The sequence below is a fragment of the Taudactylus pleione genome, unplaced genomic scaffold (genome assembly GCF_031769625.1).
Source record: "Taudactylus pleione unplaced genomic scaffold, aTauple2 ptg000433l, whole genome shotgun sequence".
Lineage (NCBI taxonomy): Eukaryota > Metazoa > Chordata > Amphibia > Anura > Myobatrachidae > Taudactylus > Taudactylus pleione.
In genome coordinates this window covers 831,432-855,009 of record NW_028284835.1, presented here as the reverse complement: position 1 = coordinate 855,009, position 23,578 = coordinate 831,432, and the positions used below count along the sequence as shown (strand labels likewise).

Sequence of the window (23,578 nt, the reverse complement as noted above, 5' to 3'; positions counted from 1 at the left end):
CAGCACCTGGAACTGCTTCTCCCAAGTTCCTACACCAGCACCTGCTTCTCCCAGGGTCCTACACCAGCACCTGGAACAGCTTCTCCCAGGCTCCTACACCAGCACCTGGAACTGCTTCTCCCAGGCTCCTACACCAGCACCTGGAACTGCTTCTCCCAGGCTCCTACACCAGCACCTGGAACTGCTTCTCCCAGGCTCCTACACCAGCACCTGGAACTGCTTCTCCCAGGCTCCTACAACAGCATCAGGAACTGCTTCTCTCAGGCTCCTACACCAGAACCTGGAACTGCTTCTCCCAGGCTCCTACACCAGCAACTGGAACAGCTTCACCCAGACTCCTACACTAGCACCTGGAACTGCTTCTCCCAGGCTCCTACACTAGCACCTGGAACTGCTTCTACAACCAGCACCTGGAACCGCCTACTTCTGGGTATGTGTGGTCACGATGTGACACCTACTCGTTGGTGTTGGCTAATACCCATTAGTCCCTCACTATGGACTAGTCTGCGCTGGGTAGCTGGCAATGAGCTTGAGGAGACTAGGCTCAACCCAGAATAGCCGGAGAACTGAAGATCGTTCAGTGCTATACTGGTGGTCACAGGTTGCAAGCAGATGCAGGCGTCTTGAAGCAAGTAAACATTTATTGCTCAAATAATATTTATTTACAAAACCAGTTGCTCAACAGCATACAAGATGATTCCTCAGTGAAAAAACAAGAGATATGGTAAGAACTTACCTTTGTTATCTCTGTTTCTACGAGTCCATAGGGTCCACAGGGTTGACCTTGGGGGTATAGCTTGGATCTGGATCCACGGGCACCATACAGTTAAAGCTTTAGCTCCCAGGATGCACTTGGGTCCTCCTCTATACCCCGCCCCCGAGCCACAGGCACCTCAGTTGGTAAGTAGCCTAGGCCGAAGGAGGAGACTAAACAGAGAGAAGGAAGACTGGAACACACAAGAAACCATACTCACAGAAATGGGAGACGGAAACACCGGTGACCAGTACCACAGCCCATTTGAAGCCAGGTGCGTCAGGGCGGGTGCCCTGTGGACCCTATGGACTTCGTAGAAACAGAGATAAAAGGTAAGTTCTTACCATATCTCTTGTTTTCTACTTCAGGGTCCATAGGGGGTCCACAGGGTTGACCTTGGGGATGTCCCAAAGCAGTTCAACTAAGGGCGGGGACGCTCCTGAGCAGAAAGGAGAATCCTGCGCCCGAAGGATGCATCCTGTCAAACGCATAAAAACCTCAAAAATGTCTGAATTGAAGACCAAGTGGCTGCCTTGCACAGCTGAACAGCGGAGGCACCACGTCTAGCAGCCCAAGAAGGGCCTACAGACCGAGTGGAATGAGCCTTAACCGAGGCTGGAACAGGCAAACGTTCCTGTATATAAGCCTCCCTAATAACAGAACAAAGCCAACAGGCTAAAGTTTGTTTGTTGGCAGGCCAACTCCTCTTATGGAAACCAAAGAGGATGAACAACAAATCGGACTTCCTAACAGAGGCCGTCTGTTCAACATAAATTCTGAGAGCCCGGACCACGTCCGGCGAAGCCTCGCCAGCCGGAAGACCCGGAGCCTGAAAAGCTGGTACCACAAGTTCCTGATTTATGTGGAACTTAGAAACCACTTTAGGCAAAAACTCAGGACGGGTGCGAAGCACAGCCCTGTCCTGATGAAAAATCAGGAAGGGGGGGCTACAGGAAAGTGCCCCCAACTCTGATACCCTCCTGGCCGAAGCCAGAGCCAGGAGAAACACAGTCTTAAGTGTTAACCACTTGAGGTCAACCGACTCAAGAGGCTCAAAAGGAGGTCCCTGCAGGACCCGAAGAATCACCGCCAAGTCCCACGGAGCCACTGGAGGCACAAAGGGAGACTGGATCCTCAGCACACCTTGGAACAAGGTGTGAACGTGAGGCAGTGAGGTAATCTTTCTTTGGAACCACACTGACAGGGCCGATACATGAACTTTTAGGGAAGCAAGCCGTAAGCCCAGGTCAAGACCTGACTGCAGAAATGCCAAGATCCTAGAAACACTGAACACCTGAGGGTCATTGCTTCTAGACTCGCACCATTGAAAGTAAGTGTGCCACACTCTGTGGTAAATCCGTGCAGAGGCAGGTCTACATGCCCTAAGCATGGTACTGTTGACAGAGCCTGAAAAGCCCCGGGACCTTAAGACGGCTGTCTCAAGAGCCATGCCGTCAAAGACAGTCGACGCAGATCCGGGTAAAGGCAGGGACCCTGAGACAGCAGATCCCGACGTTGAAGCAGAAGGTACGGAGCGTCTACAGACAGGCCCCTGAGATCGGAGTACCAAGGACATCCGGGCCACGCTGGAGCCACCAGCAGAAACGTGCCTTCGTCCCGTTTGATCTTTCTGAGTACCCGAGGGAGCAGGGAGATTGGAGGAAACAGATACGCTAGGTGAAACGACCATTTCACTGACAACGCATCCACTAGGCTTGCGCCCGCGTCCCTTGTCCTTGAGCCGTATATGGGCAACTTGTAATTGTGATGAGAGGCCATCAGGTCCAATTCCGGCAGTCCCCACTTGTCCACGAGAAGTTGAAACACCTCTGGTTGAAGCAACCATTCCCCGGGATGCACGTCGTGACGGCTGAGGAAGTCTGCCTCCCAATTGAGGACTCCCGGGATGAAGACAGCCGATATTGCTGGAAGGTGGCACTCCGCCCAAGTCAGGATTTGGGACACTTCCGACATCGCAGCTCAACTGCGAGTTCCTCCCTGGTGATTTATGTATGCCACCATGGTGGCGTTTTCTGATCGCACCTGAACTGCTCTTCCGAGAACGGTGCCTGACGCCAGAAGAGCACAGTACACTGCCCGTAGCTCTAGAATATGGGAAGTACGGCCTCCTCCGCCGACCAACGGCCCTGAAGAGACAACGAGCCGGTCACTGCCCCTCAACCCCGGAGACTGGCATCTGTTGTGAGCAGAACCCAGTCCGGAATCCAAAAGGGGCGACCCTGGCTGAGATGAGCTGACTGCAGCCACCACGCCAAGGACCGGCGCACATCCGGGGACAATATCAGCATCTGGGATCGGATCCGGCGGGACAACCCGTTCCATTCCACAAGAATCTGCCCCTGCAGGGGTCTGGAATGGAACTGGGCAAACTCCACCATGTCGAATGCCGACACCATGGACCCCAGGACTCATTGCCGAATGTATTGACACCCTGCCACTGCTTAGGCAACCGTGTATCCTCAGTTGTAGGGAGGATACCTTTTCCAGAGTCAAGAAAATCCTTTGTTGACTGGAGTCCAGAAGTGCTCCCAGATGGACCATCCGTTGAGATGGGATCAGAGACGACTTCTTCCAATTAATTAACCACCCATGTGCTTGAAGACAAGCAATTGTCAGGTGTAGATGATGAAGAAGCACCTCTGGGGAACTTGCCAGCAGCAGTAGATCATCCAGGTACGGCAGCAGCCGTATACCCTGACCCCGAAGGTGGGCAGCCATGACTGCCCTCACCTTGGTGAAAACCCTCGGAGCCGTGGAAAGAACGAAAGGCAACGCCCAAAATTGGTAGTGATGGTTTAGGATAGCAAACCTCAGGTACCGCTGATGTGCCGGTGCCACGGGCACATGGAGATAGGCGTCCTGGATAACGAGGGAGACCATGAAGTCCCCTGGTTCCATCGCCAGGATGATGGACCGCCATGTTTCCATCCTGAACCTGGGAACTCTGAGGTACTTGTTCAGAGACCTGAAATTCAGAATAGGGCGATGAGACCCATTGGGTCTCTGCACCAGGAACAGAGATGCAAAGCTTTGGACTCGTCCAGCGAAGGACTCGTGCAAAAAAATTGGTGGGGCGGCCTGCACCGAAACGACAGGGCGTACCCCTGAGAGACTACTTCTCGAACCCAAGCATCCGTGGTGGTACTGAACCAACCCTGGGCGAATCTGAGAAGTCGGCCTCCCACTCTGGGGTCCCCCGGGAGAGGCCCGTCCCGTCAGGCAGCAGGTTTATCCTCCTGTTTGGAAGAGGGTCGCCAAGCATTCCACATGCTTCTTGGGTTTGGATGAGGCTTTGGTCGCTGAATGTCTCGGGAAGGACTGGCCCTTGGCCTTACCCTGAACCCGAAAGGACCGAACGGCAGTGCTCCTCACCCTAGCCGGCGCAGAAGCCGAAGGGAGGAAAGCCGACTTGGACTTAGCCAAGGTATCCACTATTTTGTCCAAATCCGGACCAAATTGCAAATCTCCATTAAAGGGGAGAGCCTCCAGACCCTTTTTAGAGTCCGCATCAGCCCTCCAGGACCGCAGCCACAAGGATCTCCGAGCAGACACAGCCGCAGCCGAAACTCTAGAGGTTAACATGCTTGCGTCCAATGACGCTTCCCCAATATAGGAAGCGGCATCCCTCATTTGTGCCACTAATGCTCTCTGAACATCGTCCGTAAGAGAATCCTCCAAGGCATTGGCCCAGTTCTCAATGGCTTTAGCCACCCAGGAAATGGCCACGCCACCGCTCCGGAGAGCGAGTAAATGGACTTAAAAGAAATCTCCACTTTCCTGTCCGTTGGATCCTTTAAAGAGGAAATAGACGGCAATGGTAGCGTAGCGGTTTTAACCAAGCGAGTGACATGTGAATCCACCGCCGGTGGAGTCTCCCATTTCCTGCAATGATCCTCAGGAAAGGGATAATGAGAAGCCAACCCTTTCTGCGGTTGGAATCTCTTGCTGGGTAATTGCCAGACCGCCGCCATATGATCCGCCAACTGATCGGACAGAGGGAACACATTAGAAGTAACCTTTGCTTTCCTGAAGTCAGGAAACTTCGACTTAGGGACCGGTGCCTCCTCTTCTATATTGAGAATAGTCTGCACCGCCCTAACTAATGCTGGAACATTAATGGAGGACCTAGGCTCAACCTCCTGTCCCACAGCACCCAAATCAGAATCCCCATGGACCTCTCCATCATCTGAAGAGGGATCCGATTCTGATACCTGCGCAGTGAGTAAACTCACAACAGGCCGCTAGGTCGCCTTCTGTGGCACACCACCCTGCAAAAATGACTGAAAAGCCGAGGATGAGGCCGCCAAACTCTGTACCGAGTTGGAGAGAACATCCACCCAAGGCGGAGGAGCCGACTGAGGGAAGCTCTGAAAAGGCACTACAGACTGTTGTGATACAGGGGGAGACTGGACATACATAGGCAGCCCCAAATACTGTCTCACAGTCTGGGCCCCGGAGGGAGACCGCAATACCTGCGGAATATCCGGGGAATGGGAGATAGAGTGCTGGGACAATGCCCCAGAAGGGGTCACTGTAGGGATCGACATCTGCAATAGATGTCAGCACTTGTGAAAACATACGCCCAAGGGGGGTCCTGCTGCATAGGGGGTATAGAGGGGCCTGGTGCCAGCTGGCACTGTGATATAAATCCCCCCCATTAACACCAGCAGAACAGCGTCTGCAGGAAAGCAACACACGAGCCCCGGAGTGTTCAGTCTCCTCATCAGACACGATACAGTAATTATGCAATAAATACTTATCAGCAGAGGACATACGGTGTTAACACCCCCGCACTCACCAGCATGCAACACAAACAGGCCCAAAAATATGGTAGTGTAGCACACCACAGTATGTGACTGACCTCACAAATACATGATTTATAAAAGTGAGGTTAATAGAAAACGCCCCTCCCCCACACACCTTCGGGCTGTAGGAGAAGCAAAGGGATAGATATAAGCTGACAGCAATTAGAGAATAAGTACAGACAGCAGCACTAGCAAAGTCACATACAATGCAGGAAGATTGTTCTTACTGCACCAATCGCTACCCTGAACCACCCAGATTCAGTGTCTGGGGGGAGTTAAAGCGCCGTGTACACTGTCCTTTTGGTGGGGAGAGGTACACAGGGGGACCTGACCATGCACCTGCCTGGGAGCCTGCGTTAGTCGGAGAGCTCTGAGGAGGAGTGGCCAGCAGGGGAGCAGCTCAGCGACTCCAGTACACATAAGAAAAGGCGCGCTGAGCTGAGGGGAGGAGCCGCTAAACCAGGGAAGGCTGCCTCCCCTGGCTAGTATTTAACCCCAGGGATGCCGGTTCCCCTCCGGAACTTATACCTTGGTGGTCCAGCGGAGCATGCCTGCATGAGGGGGAGCCCGCCGCCGCTACTAGCGCCGCCGGTCTGTCCCCAGAGACCGGCGGCAACTGACTGCATTTATCTCCGCGAGCGGCACTAAGAGCGCTGCTCGCGGCTTACCTGTTCCCCGTAGAGTCCGGCAGCAGTCAGAGGGAGGTCCCGGAGCCATGCTAGGAATAACTCCGGGGTCCCGCTGCGATCCCCAGAGCAGTACTAGCGTCGCAGCGCCAGCGGGGTGTTGAAGCGGCAGCATGGACGTCCAGAAGGACAGTCCTATGCTGCCGCATTAAGTGTAAAGCCATAGAGAAAAAAATAAAAAACTTTTCTTCTATAAAAATAAAGCTTAGGGGCTGCTCCTGCAGCCCCACTGCACAGTGCAACCGACTTCGGCCGGCACCAAACTGAAACTGAGGTGCCTGTGGCTCGGGGGCGGGGTATAGAGGAGGACCCAAGTGCATCCTGGGAGCTAAAGCTTTAACTGTATGGTGCCCGTGGATCCAGATCCAAGCTATACCCCCAAGGTCAACCCTGTGGACCCTATGGACCTTGAAGTAGAAAGGCTCAATAGAGATGAAATGCGTTGGGCACATCTACAGACACCACCCTGCCTCTGCACACGTTAGATGATCAACTGTTTTAACAGACCCAGCACTGAACCATAAGGTAACTTAACACACCACTACTGTAGCTGCAGGAGAACTCCACGGGCCAGTGGATTCCTGGTCCCTGCACACACCAGGACCACCAAGTCACAAGTGAGGATGCCCAAAAGGGAGACTCCACTTCCAGTTATCCAGAGCTACATAGAAGCAGTCAGCCATCGGAAAGCTACATCCGCTGGCTGCCAACCATCATGTAACGCAATTCTTTGGAAAAAGTACTTAAATCGAATCTGGAACATCGATGGTTGCAAAACATTGGCTTCTGTGTTCCATCCCTAACTCAGAGAGTTGGTGGCAAAGCAAAATAGAGCAAGTAACGTTGCACTTTGGTAGAACCATGTTGAACGGCAGGTGTAACGTGCAGATAAGATTTAGCTTTGGGAGGGGTGTGTCTGAGCTCAAATTTAAATTGCAGTGTAATAATAAAGCTGTCCAGGATTTGTGGGCTACATGCAAAACCAGCCAGAGTTTACCCTACATATAATAGACTTATTTGCCTCCCTTGCAGTGCAACATAGTTTGTCCAGATGAAAAGTTCTTTGCTCCCAACTCAGAATCAAGGCCTCAGTCACTAGAGACGACTTTGCTTATAATTCTATTTACAAACACCATAGTTTATATCCTGAAGCAGTGGTTCTCACATCCAGGGTGATGAGGATTTCTGTCTGTAGTAGCAGGTGAGATAAATAAGGACCCAGCAAAATATATGAACTCACCTGCGCCTGATTAAAGCAATCCACAAAACATGACCTGTTGGTGGTACTGGAGAACCACTGCCCTAAGGAATCACATATAAAATGCAAGGAGATATACTATACCAGATGAAGGGCCATATTTATCAATCAATATTTGTGAGATATTCCCCGTAAACACCCGTTTTCAGGGGGGTATCTGCAAATATTAAGCTTCCCCCTGAATGCATGTACGGGGGGCAGAAGCAGCTATCAGGAGACTCTCTCCATTTTCAATCGCAAAAGCAGTAGTCAGTATTCTATGGGGTTTGCTTTATTGCAGAATTTACCAAGCATTCTTTTGATACTGATACTTGCGGTTCAATCATCAGATCCTGCTAGCCTGCACTGCTCTGTTCCAGTCTGAAGTTTCATTCCTAGTCTACTCCCCTCCCCCCCGTATGATAAATACCTAATATTCTGTGCTAGGCCTGGAGACCAGAGAGCAGCAGCGAGCGTACAAAGCTGAGCGTAGTGCATGCGTAGCCAGGTGTCAGTGTTAATGGGAAGAATAAGGAATTTCCAGGCATCACAGTTGTCTCCTCGCCCCATTGCCTTGCTCTAGACTGGATGACAGGCCACGTGCATTTATCTTCTCTCCTAGTTACCATACTTTGATCTGTGCTATGTATTTCTTCCTGCTACGCCCACATCTGGCAGCTGCGCAGTCACTGCGTGGACCGTGTTCATATAACTGTGCAGCAGAAGACTTTATAGGCTGCAGCAGACAAGGGGCCTGATTCCAAGTCGCGAACATCTGCGGACGCTTTTCCGTACTGCTGCATCACACCACTTACTTCCTTATGCTAATGCCAGTATCCACATGTGTGTGCCAAATATCCGTGCGTCTGCATGTGGAGGCCTATCCTGCCCATTGTTGTTGTGTTCGAAGCCGTAACCATCACCATCAATATCGAGATTTGCACCCACCATATGCTGGCTGCAAAAGATCCATCTGAACCAGGCGTCCCACCTCCGCCAGTACACTATGATTGAGCACAGAAGTTTGCCGACCCTCCCACGAGACGCAACTATTCTGTGCGTCTGCCTGGTGGCCACCCTTTAAGCACCCATAAACCGCATTTCACCGAGAGAGTGCCCTGTGGATGAAGAAATCAGTCCGTCTGCACTTGTCCAGTTTCTGATTTCTTTCTGCAGCAAACTCTCAGTATGCACATGTCCGCGAGATCCGCACTTGCGCCCGACTTTGAATCAGGCCCAATGTGTGGACGGTGAGGAGACTTCTTTCCTAGGTTCGGGGACTGTCTCATTTATGGTGTCTTCTTCAGATAGTAAAAGCAGCAAGATCAGAACATTCATTTAATTCAGTAACATTGCAGTGTCCACGAACTCCACGTACTGTAACATGCTAAGAGTGACACGATGGATATAAAACAAGAAATAATGGTGCTATATAAATAATAACAAGCCCTATTGTTACTGTTTAACAAATCAGGGTGATATGTTCCTGTGACATTAGCATTAGGCTGCAGGTTTCCATGCCTCGGCTGAAGTGACCAGTGACGGATGAAGCTATATAGTCTTTTTTCTTTATGTGAGTCTTAGTAGGTAACCCCTGCAGCGCTGCTGTACCATGGCACTTCTCACTTGCGGATCTGCAAGCTGCTGTAATCCAGCCGTTGGATCTCTTTTTCATTATGGAATTGTGCCTCTTTGATCCTGGACTTCGGGCTTCCCGTGTTCTGCAGCCATCCCTGCATCTCTCGTATTCTGGCTATAGGACCTTGGAGCTGTCCCTGGACTGTTCCCTCCTCTGTATTACGCACCCAACCAACGAGACCCAGACGAGCCCCCTCTTTCTGCAACAGGAGAAGAACAAAGAGTCACAGCTACAGCCACACAAGACAATGATACACAGCTTCTAATCGGCTTCAATCTCATAAAATTTGTCCCTTAAATCTCACACTTTACTGGGACAGAAATCCTGAAGTCATTTCAGAGATCTGGCCTCATCCAGCCATTATTCAAAAGATTTGTCCCAAAAACAAATGCAACTTCCATTAAGGTGCGCAGCTCCCAAATAAAGATCCTCACGCTGAGCACTCTCTGCAGACAGAACAGGGAGTGTCACCACGATACAAGGATAATCCTGGTGTTCAATGGTCCATATGACCATGGGTGCTACTCCAGGCTACTCAGTCCTGAATGACTCCTGAATATTGATAGAGTGACACAGAGAATAACAAATGATGACTAGTAATTACTGGAACTGGGGGGGAAGGGGAGGCAGTATTGGGGATGTAATCTGTATAGTACATGCTTGAAGAGTGGGTTTGCAGACAATTTGGATATTTCTCTGCAATATATGGTTGGAATGATTTACCTCTGTCACAATGATGTCCTGTTTGCCGGATAACAGAATATATAAACAAAAAGAACAAAAAAAGTTCCAGTCTTGGATGTGGGAGAGTACATGCCTGAATAGTGGGTGTTCCTCCTGCTTGTACAATAGTGGTTTTGGTAAATCCCTACATTTGAGAACCAAATACATGTCCTCCTACAGATATAATTGTCAGGGCCGTTGAGAGCGCCGCCGGACCCCGGTAAGGGGTCACAGCTTGACCAAAGGAGCAACCGTCACGATCATCGAAGTGCCGAGATCGCAAATGCAGCAAGGGGGTGTCTGACACCTCCTTCTGCACTAGCATCTGAGGTGGACGGATTTGCACAGCCGCTTGTGTGCGGCCGAATCCGTCCCTCAGTGCAGGAAGCTACACAATAATCTCATACAGATCACCCACACATACAGGTGTACTTTACCTGGGTATACTTGCGAAAGAAAACGCCTTGCACTTTCCCGAAAACCTCGTAATCCAGGGTGATGAGTGTGTCCCCTTCAGCCATGTCCGGAAGGCAATCGACAAATGCAAACCTGTAAATAGGATACAGGGGTATTAATAGAGGGGGTCTCACATGGAGGGTTATAATAAGTAGCTGATATCCTCAGTAACCACCCCAGGTCCCCCTTCCCAGAGCAGCCTCAATTCTTTGATGCATGGATTACACAAAGTGCTGGTAACATTCCACAAGGACCCTGACCCATGGTGACATGATAGCAGCACGCAGTTGCTGCAGATTTCCCGGCTGCACGTCCACGCTGCGTATCTCCCATTCCCCCACATCCCAAAGCTGCTATTTTATACTGTGACTGTGGCGCAGCCATTGGAGAACACTGAGCTCATTGTCATGTACATGGAATTATTGGGAGAAGAACGTGTGCTGTGTGGAATGACGCGTTATCCTGTTGGAAGCAGCCATTAGAGGATGGGCAGGCAGTGTGGCCACAAAGGGAGGCACAGGGTCACCAGCAATACTCAGGCAGCTGTGCCAGTTAAATGATGTTCACTTGGTATTAAAGTGCCTAAGGTGCGCCAAGACAGCATTCCTCAGACCATTTCATCACCCATCACCAGCCTGAACCGCTGGCACGAGGCAGGATGATCGGCATGGCACAGAACAGGGCTGTGTCTCACCTGCTGCAATGGCGGGACCCCCATCCTTGCCACGCAGACATCCTGCGGGTGATCCAAGTAAAGTGTCCTATTTGCGGCTGATGCTATGGCTGAGTGCTGGTTCTTTAACTGTCGGAATCTCTGTGTCCTATACCGGTGGATCTGGTACTGCATGCTGTTATAATCCCTCTGCTCAGATTACTTTGTGATGTCAGTTTGGCGCCAAATCTGAATTGCCCAGTCTATATAAATTCAGTCTGTGCACCATCCCGTAACCAGAATATTAGGTCACCTGATTGTGCTCCATAGAGTTTCCTGTATACCGACCCCAGCTAGTTATCTTGTTATCTACGGCTTGTATCCTCGTTCTGCACTGCTGCATGTGACCCCGACTGCGGCTTGTATCCTCGTTCTGCACCGCTGCATGTGACCCCGACTGCGGCTTGTATCCTCGTTCTGCACCGCTGCATGTGACCCCGACTGCGGCTTGTATCCTCGTTCTGCACCGCTGCATGTGACCCCGACTACGGCTTGTAACCTCGTTCTGCACAGCTGCATGTGACCCCGACTACGGCTTGTATCCTCGTTCTGCACCGCTGCATGTGTCCCCGACTACGGCTTGTAACCTCGTTCTGCAACGCTGCATGTGACCCCGACTGTGGCTTGTATCCTCGTTCTGCACAGCTGCATGTGACCCCGACCTCAGCTTGTATCCTCGTTCTGCACAGCTGCATGTGACCCTGACTACGGCTTGTAACCTCATTCTGCACAGCTGCATGTGACCCCGGCTACGGCTTGTATCCTCGTTCTGCACAGCTGCATGTGACCCTGACTACGGCTTGTATCCTCGTTCTGCACAGCTGCATGTGACCCCGACTACGGCTTGTATCCTCGTTCTGCACAGCTGCATGTGACCCCGAGTGCGGCTTGTAACCTCATTCTGCACAGCTGCATGTGACTCCGACTACGACTTGTATCCTCGTTCTGCACCGCTGCATGTGTCCCCGACTACGGCTTGTAACCTCGTTCTGCACAGCTGCATGTGACCCCGACTACGGCTTGTATCCTCGTTCTGCACAGCTGCATGTGACTCCGACTGCGGCTTGTATCCTCATTCTGCACAGCTGCATGTGACCCCGACTGCGGCTTGTATCCTCGTTCTGTACAGCTGCATGTTACCCCGACTGCGGCTTGTATCCTCGTTCTGCACAGCTGCATGTGTCCCCGACTGCGGCTTGTAACCTCGTTCTGCACAGCTGCATGTGACCCCGACTACGGCTTGTAACCTCGTTCTGCACAGCTGCATGTGACCCCGACTACGGCTTGTATCCTCGTTCTGCACAGCTGCATGTGACCCCGACTACGGCTTGTATCCTCGTTCTGCACAGCTGCATGTGACCCCGACTGCGGCTTGTATCCTCGTTCTGCACAGCTGCATGTGACCCCGACTACGGCTTGTATCCTCGTTCTGCACAGCTGCATGTGACCCCGACTATGGCTTGTATCCTCGTTCTGCACCGCTGCATGTGACCCTGACTACAGCTTGTATCCTTGTTCTGCACAGCTGCCTGTGTCCCCGACTACGGCTTGTATCCTCGTCCTGCATCGCTGCATGTGACCCTGACTACGGCTTGTATCCTCGTTCTGCACAGCTGCATGTGACCCTGACTACGGTTTGTATCCTCGTCCTGCACAGCTGCATGTGACCCTGACTACGGCTTGTATCCTCGTTCTGCACAGCTGCATGTGACCCTGACTACGGCTTGTATCCTCGTTCTGCACAGCTGCATGTGACACTGACTACGGCTTGTATCCTCGTTCTGCACAGCTGCATGTGACCCTGACTACGGCTTGTATCCTCGTTCTGCACAGCTGCATGTGACCCCGACTACAGCTTGTATCCTCGTTCTGCACAGCTGCATGTGTCCCTGACTACGGCTTGTATCCTCGTTCTGCACAGCTGCATGTGTCCCTGACTACGGTTTGTATCCTCGTCCTGCACAGCTGCATGTGACCCTGACTACGGCTTGTATCCTCGTTCTGCACAGCTGCATGTGACCCTGACTACGGCTTGTATCCTCGTTCTGCACAGCTGCATGTGACACTGACTACGGCTTGTATCCTCGTTCTGCACAGCTGCATGTGACCCTGACTATGGCTTGTATCCTCGTCCTGCACAGCTGCATGTGACCCCGACTACAGCTTGTATCCTCGTTCTGCACAGCTGCATGTGACCCCAACTACGGCTTGTATCCTCGTTCTGCACAGCTGCATGTGACCCCAACTACGGCTTGTATCCTCGTTCTGCACAGCTGCATGTGACCCCGACTACGGCTTGTATCCTCGTTCTGCACAGCTGCATGTGACTCCGACTACGACTTGTATCCTCGTTCTGCACAGCTGCATGTGACCCTGACTACGGCTTGTATCCTCGTTCTGCAACGCTGCATGTGACCTCAACTTCATTGAGTTTCTGCCATATGATTGGCTGATTAGATATTTGTATTAAAGAGCAGGTGTACTTAATACAGTGGTAACTGAGTGTATATTTCACCCTGACTAGGACTGACATATCTGCTGAATTTTTACTATATTCAGTATACTAAACCTTATTATAACACACAGCTGGCTGTGTATAAATAATCATACAGGACAGTGTGACTGGTGTATTATAAGGTGATATTACATGGAGTCTATATACACCTATAGATAATCACCCAGGGGGGGGGCAGCGTGGTGTACTTTATAGGGGAATGTATTATTATTACATAGCTGTATATGCACCTATAGATAATCACCCAGGGGAGGGACAGCATGGTGTACTATAAAGTGATATATTATTATTACATAACTGTATATAAACACTATAGACAATCACCCAGGGGAGGGGCAGAGTGGTGTACTATAAGGTGATGTATTATTTTTAGATAGCAGTATATACACACCAATAGGTAATCACCGTGGGGAGGGGCTGCATGGTGTACTATAAGGTGATATATTATTATTACAGCTGTATATACACACACCTATAGGTAATCACCCAGGGGAGGGGCCGTATGGTGTACTATAAGGTGAAATATTATTATTACAGCTGTATATACACCTATAGGTAATCACCCAGGGGAGGGGCAGCATGGTGTACTATATGGTGATATATTATTATTACATCTGTATATACACACCTATAGGTAATCTCCCAGGTGAGGGGCAGTGTGGTGTACTATAAGGTGATAAATTATTATTACAGCTGTATATACACACCTATAGATAATCACCCAGGGGAGGGACAGCATGGTGTACTATAAGGTGATATATTATTATTACATCTGTATATACACACCTATAGGTAATCTCCCAGGTGAGGGGCAGTGTGGTGTACTATAAGGTGATAAATTATTATTACAGCTGTATATACACACCTATAGATAATCACCCAGGGGAGGGACAGCATGGTGTACTATAAGGTGATATATTATTATTACAGCTGTATATACACACCTATAGATAATCACCCAGGGGAGGGCCCGCATGGTGTACTATATGGTGATCTATTATTACATAGCTGTATATACACACCTATAGGTGATAACCCAGGGGAGGGGCCGCATGGTGTACTATATGGTGATATATTATTACATAGCTGTATATACACACCTATAGGTAATCTCCCAGGCGAGGGACAGCATGGTGTACTATACGGTGATATATTATTATTACATAGCTGAATATACACACCTATAGGTAATCATCCAGGGGAGGGGCAGCGTGGTGTACTATATGGTGATATATTATTATTACAGCTGTAGATACACACATATAGATAATCACCCAGGGGAGGGGCCGCATGGTGTACTATAAGGTGATATATTATTATTACAGCTGTATATACACACCTAGAGGTAATCACCCAGGGGAGGGGCCGCATGGTGTACTATATGGTGGTATATTATTACATAGCTGTATATACACACCTATTGGTAATCTCCGAGGGGAGGGACAGCATGGTGTACTATAAGGTGATATATTATTATTACAGCTGTATAACAAGAGATATGGTAAGAACTTACCTTTGTTATCTCTGTTTCTACGAAGTCCATAGGGTCCACAGGGTTGACCTTGGGGTATAGGTTGGGAACCAAATCCAGGCACCACGCAGTTAAAGCTTTTAGCTCCCAGGATGCACTTGGGTCCACTCTCCCTATAACCCCACCCCCAAGCCAGAGGCACCTCAGTTTGTAAGTAGCCAAAGGCCGGAGGAGGAGAAAAAAAGAGAGAGAAAACTGGAACACTCGATAACCATACTCACAGAAATGGGGGACGGAAAACCGGTGATCAGCCACACAGCCCATTTGAAGCCAGGTGCGTCAGGGCGGGCGCCCTGTGGACCATATGGACTTCGTAGAAACAGAGATAACAAAGGTAAGTTCTTACCATATCTCTTGTTTTCTACTTCAGGGTCCATAGGGGGTCCACAGGGTTGACCTTGGGGATGTCCCAAAGCAGTTCAACCAAGGGAGGGGACGCTCCTGTGCTGAGAGGAGAATCCGCCGCCAAAAAGGAAGCATCCGGAGAGGCAAAGGAAACCAATGCCTAGAACCTTAAAAAGGTGTGGGCAGAAGACCACGTGGCCATCTAGCAAGGCAAAACAGCCAAGGCGCCACAGCGAGCCACCCACGAGGGTTACATGGCCCGAGAAAAAACAAGCATCAACAACAGAAAGGCCTACCCATGGGTAGGCCCCTGAAGAAGACATACGAGGCCGTCCAGCCAACATTTGGCCATAGGCCGGCCATCCTTTCCTGTTAAAACCAGAAATCTTAGACCACCAATAAGGAGTCCGATTTCCGTCAGGAACTTGAACGGATCACATAAATCCACAGAGGCCGGACCACAGTCAATGAGGCCACACCAGCCGATAAGACCGGGGACTGAATGGCCTCACCATAAGTTCCAGAATAATATGGAACCTAAAAATCACTAAGAAGAAACACAGGGTGAGAGCAACTCACACCCTGACAAGATGCCCTCCAGAAGAGGGAGCCACATGAGAACGCTCCCAATTCCGACACTCACCTGGGTGATATAAACTCACTGAGAGAAAGCCAAAGCAATAGACCATGTAATGGCAATCAAAACCAGCGGTTCCATTAACTTTCCCCGGAGTCAACGAAGAACCACTACTAACTCCCAAGGAGTCCCTAGGGAGGACAAATGGAGGTATAATCCAGAAAACACTCCAAAGGATGAACTGGATACCAGAGCGGAGCAATTCCATATCTTAATCATACTGACAGTGTAGAGATCCGCACTGTCAGGAAGGCCAGGCCGAGGGTGAAACCCAAGCCAGCCGGAAGGAATGCCAGAATATCTGGAAATCCTGGACACCAGAGGATCATATCGACAGGTATAATACCATAAGAATTATGGCTGCCACAGTTTGTGGTAGGTCCCAGCAAAAACTGATCCATGTGCTCTAATCATTCCAACGATGACAAAGCCAGGGAAGCCGTAAGACCACTGTAGGGACGCAGTCAAAGACAAACGACCCAGGTCCAAGACAAACCCCAGGACCCTGAGACAACAGGTCTGGGCAGTGAAGCATCAGGAATGGAGTATCGATGGAGAGACTCCAAAAAACCAAGTACCCCTGACATCTGGGGCAATCAGGAGCCACCAGCAGGAAAGCATCTCCGTCTCGATTGAAACACTTCCCTCGAGGAAGAATGGAGACCGGAGAACACAGGTACGCAAATTGGAAGAACTACTTCACCGACAAAGAGTCACTGAAGGTTGCTTCAGAATCCCCAGAGTTGGACTGTAACACCATAGTGTGATAGAGTCAGAAGGCCATGAGGGTCACCTCAGGAGGACCCCCCCCCCCTGCTCACCAGGAGATGAAACCTCTCTTGGGGAAGAGACTAGTCCCCTGGATGCACGTCGTGACGGCTGAGGACTCCCGCTTACCAATGGAGAGCACCTGAAATGAACACTGTCGAGATGGTCGGGAGGAGACCCTCAGACAATGTCCGAATGTATGACATACCTGACATTGCCACCCAACGAACAGTATTGCTAAAAAGGAAGCCACTGTTCTGACCCTGTCGGACTGAACTTTTTCAGGTTCACCGGGAAACAAGGGTTATGCCAGAGTGAAGGCCCAAGACAGGCTAAAGTTCCAACCAGTTAATTGACAGGGTGGAATCGACAGACATCCAACTGCACTGAAATGGATGCGAACCAGACACTGTCCTTAGCAAAGAATACCCTGGACGAGATGGCCATAGTCACCCGAAAAGGGACCGACTTGCCTCCGGGGAGAGCATCATCGTTTGAACAGTGATCAGACAGAAATAACTTGTTCCATCTGGAGATAAGCCAATTATGGAAAGGCCTGGAATGGAACTAAGCCCATTCCACCCTTCCAAAGGCAGACACTGAATAGTGGACCATGCATCCCAGAGTGTAAAGACATATGTCGACTGCGCAGACATCCATGTACTCCTAATGGAAGAGTGGAGATGCCGTCTTATGCCAGAAGAATTCTCAGATTCTGAGAATCCAGCAGGGCTCCTAGGTGAAGAATACCCAGAGAGGGATGCAGGGAGGACTTTTTCCCCATTGATTAAACGTCTGCAGTCAACCCCCCTGTCAGTCAGTCAGACCCGGCTGTAAAGTACCCCGGTGATCCTGCTAAGAGCAGGAGGCCATCCAGGTACAGGAGCATTGGGATATACTGAACAGAACTGTCAGAAAATCCAAAACGCTGGTAAACCCCTGTGGGGCTGAGAGCAGTCCCAACAGGCAGAGCCCGAAAAATCGTAAGTGCTGTGATACAGCAAACCTCAGTCCATGCTGAGGTAAGGTCTCTGTAAGTACCCGTAGGCACGCGTCCTGTATATCCAGTGATACCATAAAGTCCCCAGGTTCCAAACATAGTATGATGGAGCATAGGGATTGCTTCCTGAGCCCAGGTAGCTTTAGGAACTGGTTCGGGGAATTGAGACAGAGAATAGGCCAAAGAGGACCATTCAGCCACCGCACCAGAAAGAAAGCAGAACAACCAGTCCCTCGCTGAGAAAGTGGGGATGGCCCAATTAGCTCCGCTTACCGCAACAACTGTATAGCTTTCTGGATTTGTAAGGCCCTGTTCCGAATAAGGGCCTGCGTACCATCACATGGAAATAGGCCGCCTGAGCAAAGAGAGTGCGTACCCTCCTACCCATGTAGCCGCGGCAACTAGACACTAGTACCGGGCAAACTGAGAAATCGCCATCTCCCAGTGGTAGGCCTGTCTCGTCAGGCTGACGATATATCCGTAGGTTCAGAAGCAGGATCGGCTGGCAGTCCAGGTCTGCTCGGAACTGGATATGTCGGCCCTTGTAAAGGCCGACAGTCTATGAAGAAACAGACCTTTAGGCTGACCCAGAGGACAAAAAGACTTAATAGTCTGAGGCCCCGTAGTGAGCATAGCTGACGGCGGGAAATTTGTACTGCCACTGTCAAGGTCAGGACCCAACAAGATATACCCTATAGATGGTATCTGCACCTCTGCATTCCCAGAGCGCAGCCATAGGGTATTACGGAGGATACCGTCGCAGCCGGAACTCTGAAAATTAGGAGCTGGTATCCAATATAGGCATGTCCACCTATGACAACTGCATATATTACGTGAGCAACCAAATACATTTGAACCCCAGACGTGTTGGAGGGGAAAAAACATTACAAATGCATCAGCTCAGTATGCAATAGTATTAACCAACCATGCTATCGCCATGGTAGGATGGGTAACAACCCCTGAAAGCGAGTATACTGATTTCAGGCAGAGTTACCACCTACGGATCAGAAGAATCCGACCACGCAGGAATGGGATGCGTAGTAACGTCTGTAATCCGACGAGTAACACGCCCATCCACCCCAGGAGGGGCTCATGATGACCCTCAGGGAATTTGGGACAGGAGACCAAACACTGTTGTAATACCTCATATCTGGCAACAGCCAGAGTCCCGCCATGCGATCCACCCGCTAGTCAGCAACAGGCACCCAAAAGGCACGTAATACTGAGGGTGTATGATACAGGTGCAGAATGGACCTGCTACCAGCCCTAAAACAGGGATAATAATACTTGAGATAGGCTTCCCCCCGTGTAAGAGGGAAAGAGCCCAAAACAGTATCCAGTTCACGGTAGAGCCAAGTGGGAAGTAAGCACAGGGCGTCAACCACGCCAATTTGCGTTTCATAGAAAAACGACATCCACCCAGGGTGGCTGTTGTGGTAATCCCTGCAAGGGGCATGACAGACTATTGTGGCACCAGGGGGAATTCATATACTCGAAAAACCCCTGTAGGGAGCGGTAGTCTGTGTCACAGGCGAAGAGTGCAAGAAACTGCGAGATACCCTGAGATGAAAAAGGGCAGTATGGTGAAGTAACCCCAAGTGAGGTACAACAATGGGGCCCGCCCGGCGATCCGCAATTAAGAGGATCCCGAGAAAACAAACCGCCCAAGGGGGTCGTGAAAGGGGCCGGCACCCGATGACGCCACATACAGAACCCTTTAAGAGTTAAATCCTCCGCACTAACACCTGCAGCACATGGCTTGCAGGATAGTAAAAATGGGTGCAGTATAACGCTCTATCTCCTGGTCAGACATATCTGACCAAGCCTTGTGATCAAGCAGCGCTATACTGGTCCTGACTGAAACTAAAAATTAGCTGCAGGGACCCATTTTCAGCGTATGCAACACACAGTTCCACTCAAAATATGGCAACGTGCAGAACGCAACAGTATGTGACAAACCTCACAAATATTAACAAGTATATAAATGTGAGGTCTCAGAACCACCCCAAGTACAGCTGTATTAGGGCAGATAAGGAAAGGGATAGATATACACTGACAGGTGAGAGAATAAAGTACAGTCAGCACTAGCATAAGTCACATACAATGCAGATAAATACATATATACATAAACATGTCATATAATATACTGCACTATTACACTGCATGCAACTTACCCAGATTCAGTGTCTGGGAAGGCTACAGCGCTGTGTACACTGACCTGATGGTGAGGTACGCAGGGGGACTGGACCAACTGCCATCTCCAGAGATTTCTGCTGCACCACAGAGAAAATGGCCGCTGGAGAACTCAGAAGAAGCGTGGCCCGCGGAGGAAGCAGCTCAGCGACGCCAGACTATAGATACTGAAAGGCGCGCTGAGCTGAGGGGAGGAGCCTCTGTAACAGGGAAGGCTGTCTCCCCTGGCCGGCTATTAACCCCCGGGACGCCGGCTCCCTGCACCGAACACTAAGTCCCTGGTGGTCTAGTGGACACACGGGGTATGGGGGGCCCGCCGCCACTGCCGGCGCCTCCGGTCTGTCCCCAGAGACCGGAGGCACAGGACTGCATTTCAAATGCGCGGATCACCGCAAGCGGTGACCCGCGCCTTACCTGCTCCCCGTGGATCCGGCAGCAGTCCTGGGCGCCCGCAGAGTCCGGCTAGTACAGACTCTGGGGTCCCGCTGAGATCCCCAGATCTGTACTGGCGTCTCAGCGCCAGCGGGGTGACGGAGCGGCAGCTTAGACGTCCTATGGACAGTCTGACGCTGCCGCTCTGAAGAATCCAAAGGAAAAATAAAAAACTTTGTCCTTTAGAAAAAATAAAGCTTAGGGGCTGCTAATCAGCTCCCCACTGCACTAAACGGTGACCCGATTCCGGCCGGGCACCAACTTAAACTGAGGTGCCTCTGGCTTGGGGGTGGGGTTATAGGGAGAGTGGACCCAAGTGCATCCTGGGAGCTAAAAGCTTTAACTGCGTGGTGCCCGGATTTGGTTCCCAACCTATACCCCAAGGTCAACCCTGTGGACCCCCTATGGACCCTGAAGTAGAAATACACCTATAGATAATCACCCAGGGGAGGACCCGCATGGTGTACTATATAGTGATATATTATTACATAGCTGTATATACACACCTATTGGTAATCTCCGAGGGGAGGGACAGCATGGTGTACTATAAGGTGATACATTATTATTACATAGCTGTATATACACACCTATTGGTAATCTCCGAGGGGAGGGACAGCATGGTGTACTATAAGGTGATACATTATTATTACATAGCTGTATATACACACCTATAAGTAATCACCCAGGGGGGGGCCGCATGGTGTACTATAAGGTGATATATTATTATTACAGCTGTATATACACACCTATAGGTAATCACCCAGGGGAGGGGCAGCATGGTGTACTATATGGTGATATATTATTATCACAGCTGTATATACACACATATAGGTAATCACCCAGGGGAGGAGCAGCGTGGTGTACTATATGGTGATATATTATTATCACAGCTGTCTATACACACATATAGGTAATCACCCAGGGGAGGAGCAGCGTGGTGTACTATATGGTGATATATTATTATCACAGCTGTATATACACCTATAGGTAATCACCCAGGGGAGGGGCAGCGTGGTGTACTATATGGTGATATATTATTATCACAGCTGTCTATACACACATATAGGTAATCACCCAGGGGAGGAGCAGCGTGGTGTACTATATGGTGATATATTATTATCACAGCTGTATATACACACATATAGGTAATCACCCAGGGGAGGAGCAGCGTGGTGTACTATATGGTGATATATTATTATCACAGCTGTATATACACCTATAGGTAATCACCCAGGGGAGGGGCAGCGTGGTGTACTATATGGTGATATATTATTATCACAGCTGTATATACACACATATAGGTAATCACCCAGGGGAGGAGCAGCGTGGTGTACTATATGGTGATATATTATTATCACAGCTGTATATACACACATATAGGTAATCACCCAGGGGAGGAGCAGCGTGGTGTACTATATGGTGATATATTATTATCACAGCTGTATATACACCTATAGGTAATCACCCAGGGGAGGGGCAGCGTGGTGTACTATATGGTGATATATTATTATCACAGCTGTATATACACACATATAGGTAATCACCCAGGGGAGGGGTAGAGCTGTATACTGATCCCTCACCTTAGTAGCGGACACAATGTAATGAATGTATATTAGGGGCTCCGGACGTTCTGTTCCTATGACAACTGTATCTCCCGGCGAGCAGGGCGCATGTTGATGACGTAGTATGATGCGCAGTAACCCCCATCTGCGGCGTATCCTAGCAACCGCCGGCACAACAAGCCTGGGGCAAGCACGGGCAGGTGAGACATGCATGGGGCCGGGTCCTCCTCCGCCTATAGATCATGTATCCATGGTGACCCCCCCTACCTATCATTATATCACCCCGACCCCATGTACTCTCCCCTGGCAGACCTCTTCATTAGGTAAGTGGGCGGCCGGCTCCGGGAGACATGCCCTACAGTCGGCAAGTAATAATATCATCCCGACCCCATATACCACCCCACCCACCTATAATTTTATCACCCCAATATACTCCCCCCGCCACAGTAATCATCCCCCCACTCATCCTCCAATAATTATATCACCCCAACAGTTTATACTCCCTCCCCCGCCACAGTAATCATCAGTGATTCAACACCCTGACCCCATATACCACCCCACCTCTAATATCATCCCGACCACATATACCACCACACCCCTATCATCCCCACCCCATATACCACCCCACTACTCGCCCACCACAGTAATCTTCAGTGATTCATCACCCTTACCCCATATACCACCACACCGCTAATATCATCCCGACCCCATATACCACCCCACTCACCCACTATTATATCACCCCAACAATTTATACCCCCTGCCACAGTAATCATCACTGATTCATCACCCTGACCCCATATATATCATCCCACCTCTAATATCATCACAACCTCATATACCACCACCCCACTCACCCACCAATAATTATATCACCCCAACAGAACAGCTTATACTCCGTCCCCCACCAAAGAAATCTTCACTGATTCATCGCCCTGACCCCTTATACCACCCACCTAGTAATAATTATTCCGACCCTATATACCACATCCCCATCTCTAATATAGCCTCGGCCCTATATACAACCCACCACCATTAATATCATTGCGACCCCATATACAACCACCGGTAATATCACCCTACACCAGGGGTGGGGAACCTTTTTTCTTCCAAGGGCCATTTTGATATATATATCATTATTTGCGGGCCCGGTGCAGGCTACGCCCCCTCCGTGTGTTGTCACACGTGGCGGGACCACAATCGCCGATGAGCGCCGCACTGCTGCATAGATTCTGGCTGAATGACACCGTGGTAGCTAGATGAGGCTAGCAGAAAAAAAGCTCAGAGGGCCAAACCAAATGATTCCAAGGGCCTTATACGGCCCCCGGGCCTGAGGTTCCCCATCCCTGCCCTACACAATAAACTACCCCGACTAATACTAACATCACGCCCCCATATACGACCCCCCCCACACCGATATCATCCCGACTCTTTATAACATCCCCCTCCAGTAGTATCAACTGACCCCTTATACACACCAATATTAATAATAATACTCAGACGCGTTATAGCCACCACACCAAAAGTGTCACCCCAAATTTTAATAGTATAATCTCAGCACC

General features: G+C 50.1%; 2 protein-coding genes across 3 annotated transcripts in view; one reads left to right on the top strand and one right to left on the bottom strand.

The window, feature by feature from the left end:
- Nucleotides 1-6,693: 6,693 nt before the first annotated feature.
- Nucleotides 6,694-22,186, bottom strand: ACYP1 (acylphosphatase 1). Its single transcript, XM_088447455.1, has 3 exons — nt 22,035-22,186; nt 10,303-10,414; nt 6,694-9,341 (listed from the first exon to the last, which is right to left on the bottom strand). The coding sequence occupies exons 2-3, from the start codon at nt 10,384-10,386 to the stop codon at nt 9,126-9,128; spliced, it is 300 nt and encodes a 99-aa protein (XP_088303581.1). The 5' UTR covers nt 10,387-10,414; nt 22,035-22,186; the 3' UTR covers nt 6,694-9,125.
- Nucleotides 22,063-23,578, top strand: part of ZC2HC1C (zinc finger C2HC-type containing 1C) — a 59,580-nt gene continuing 58,064 nt past the window's right edge. The window contains exon 1 of one of the 2 annotated variants that reach the window (XM_088447453.1): nt 22,063-22,216. The gene's annotated coding sequence lies outside the window, so the exon portion shown is untranslated. The other variant, XM_088447454.1, reaches the window with a different exon arrangement.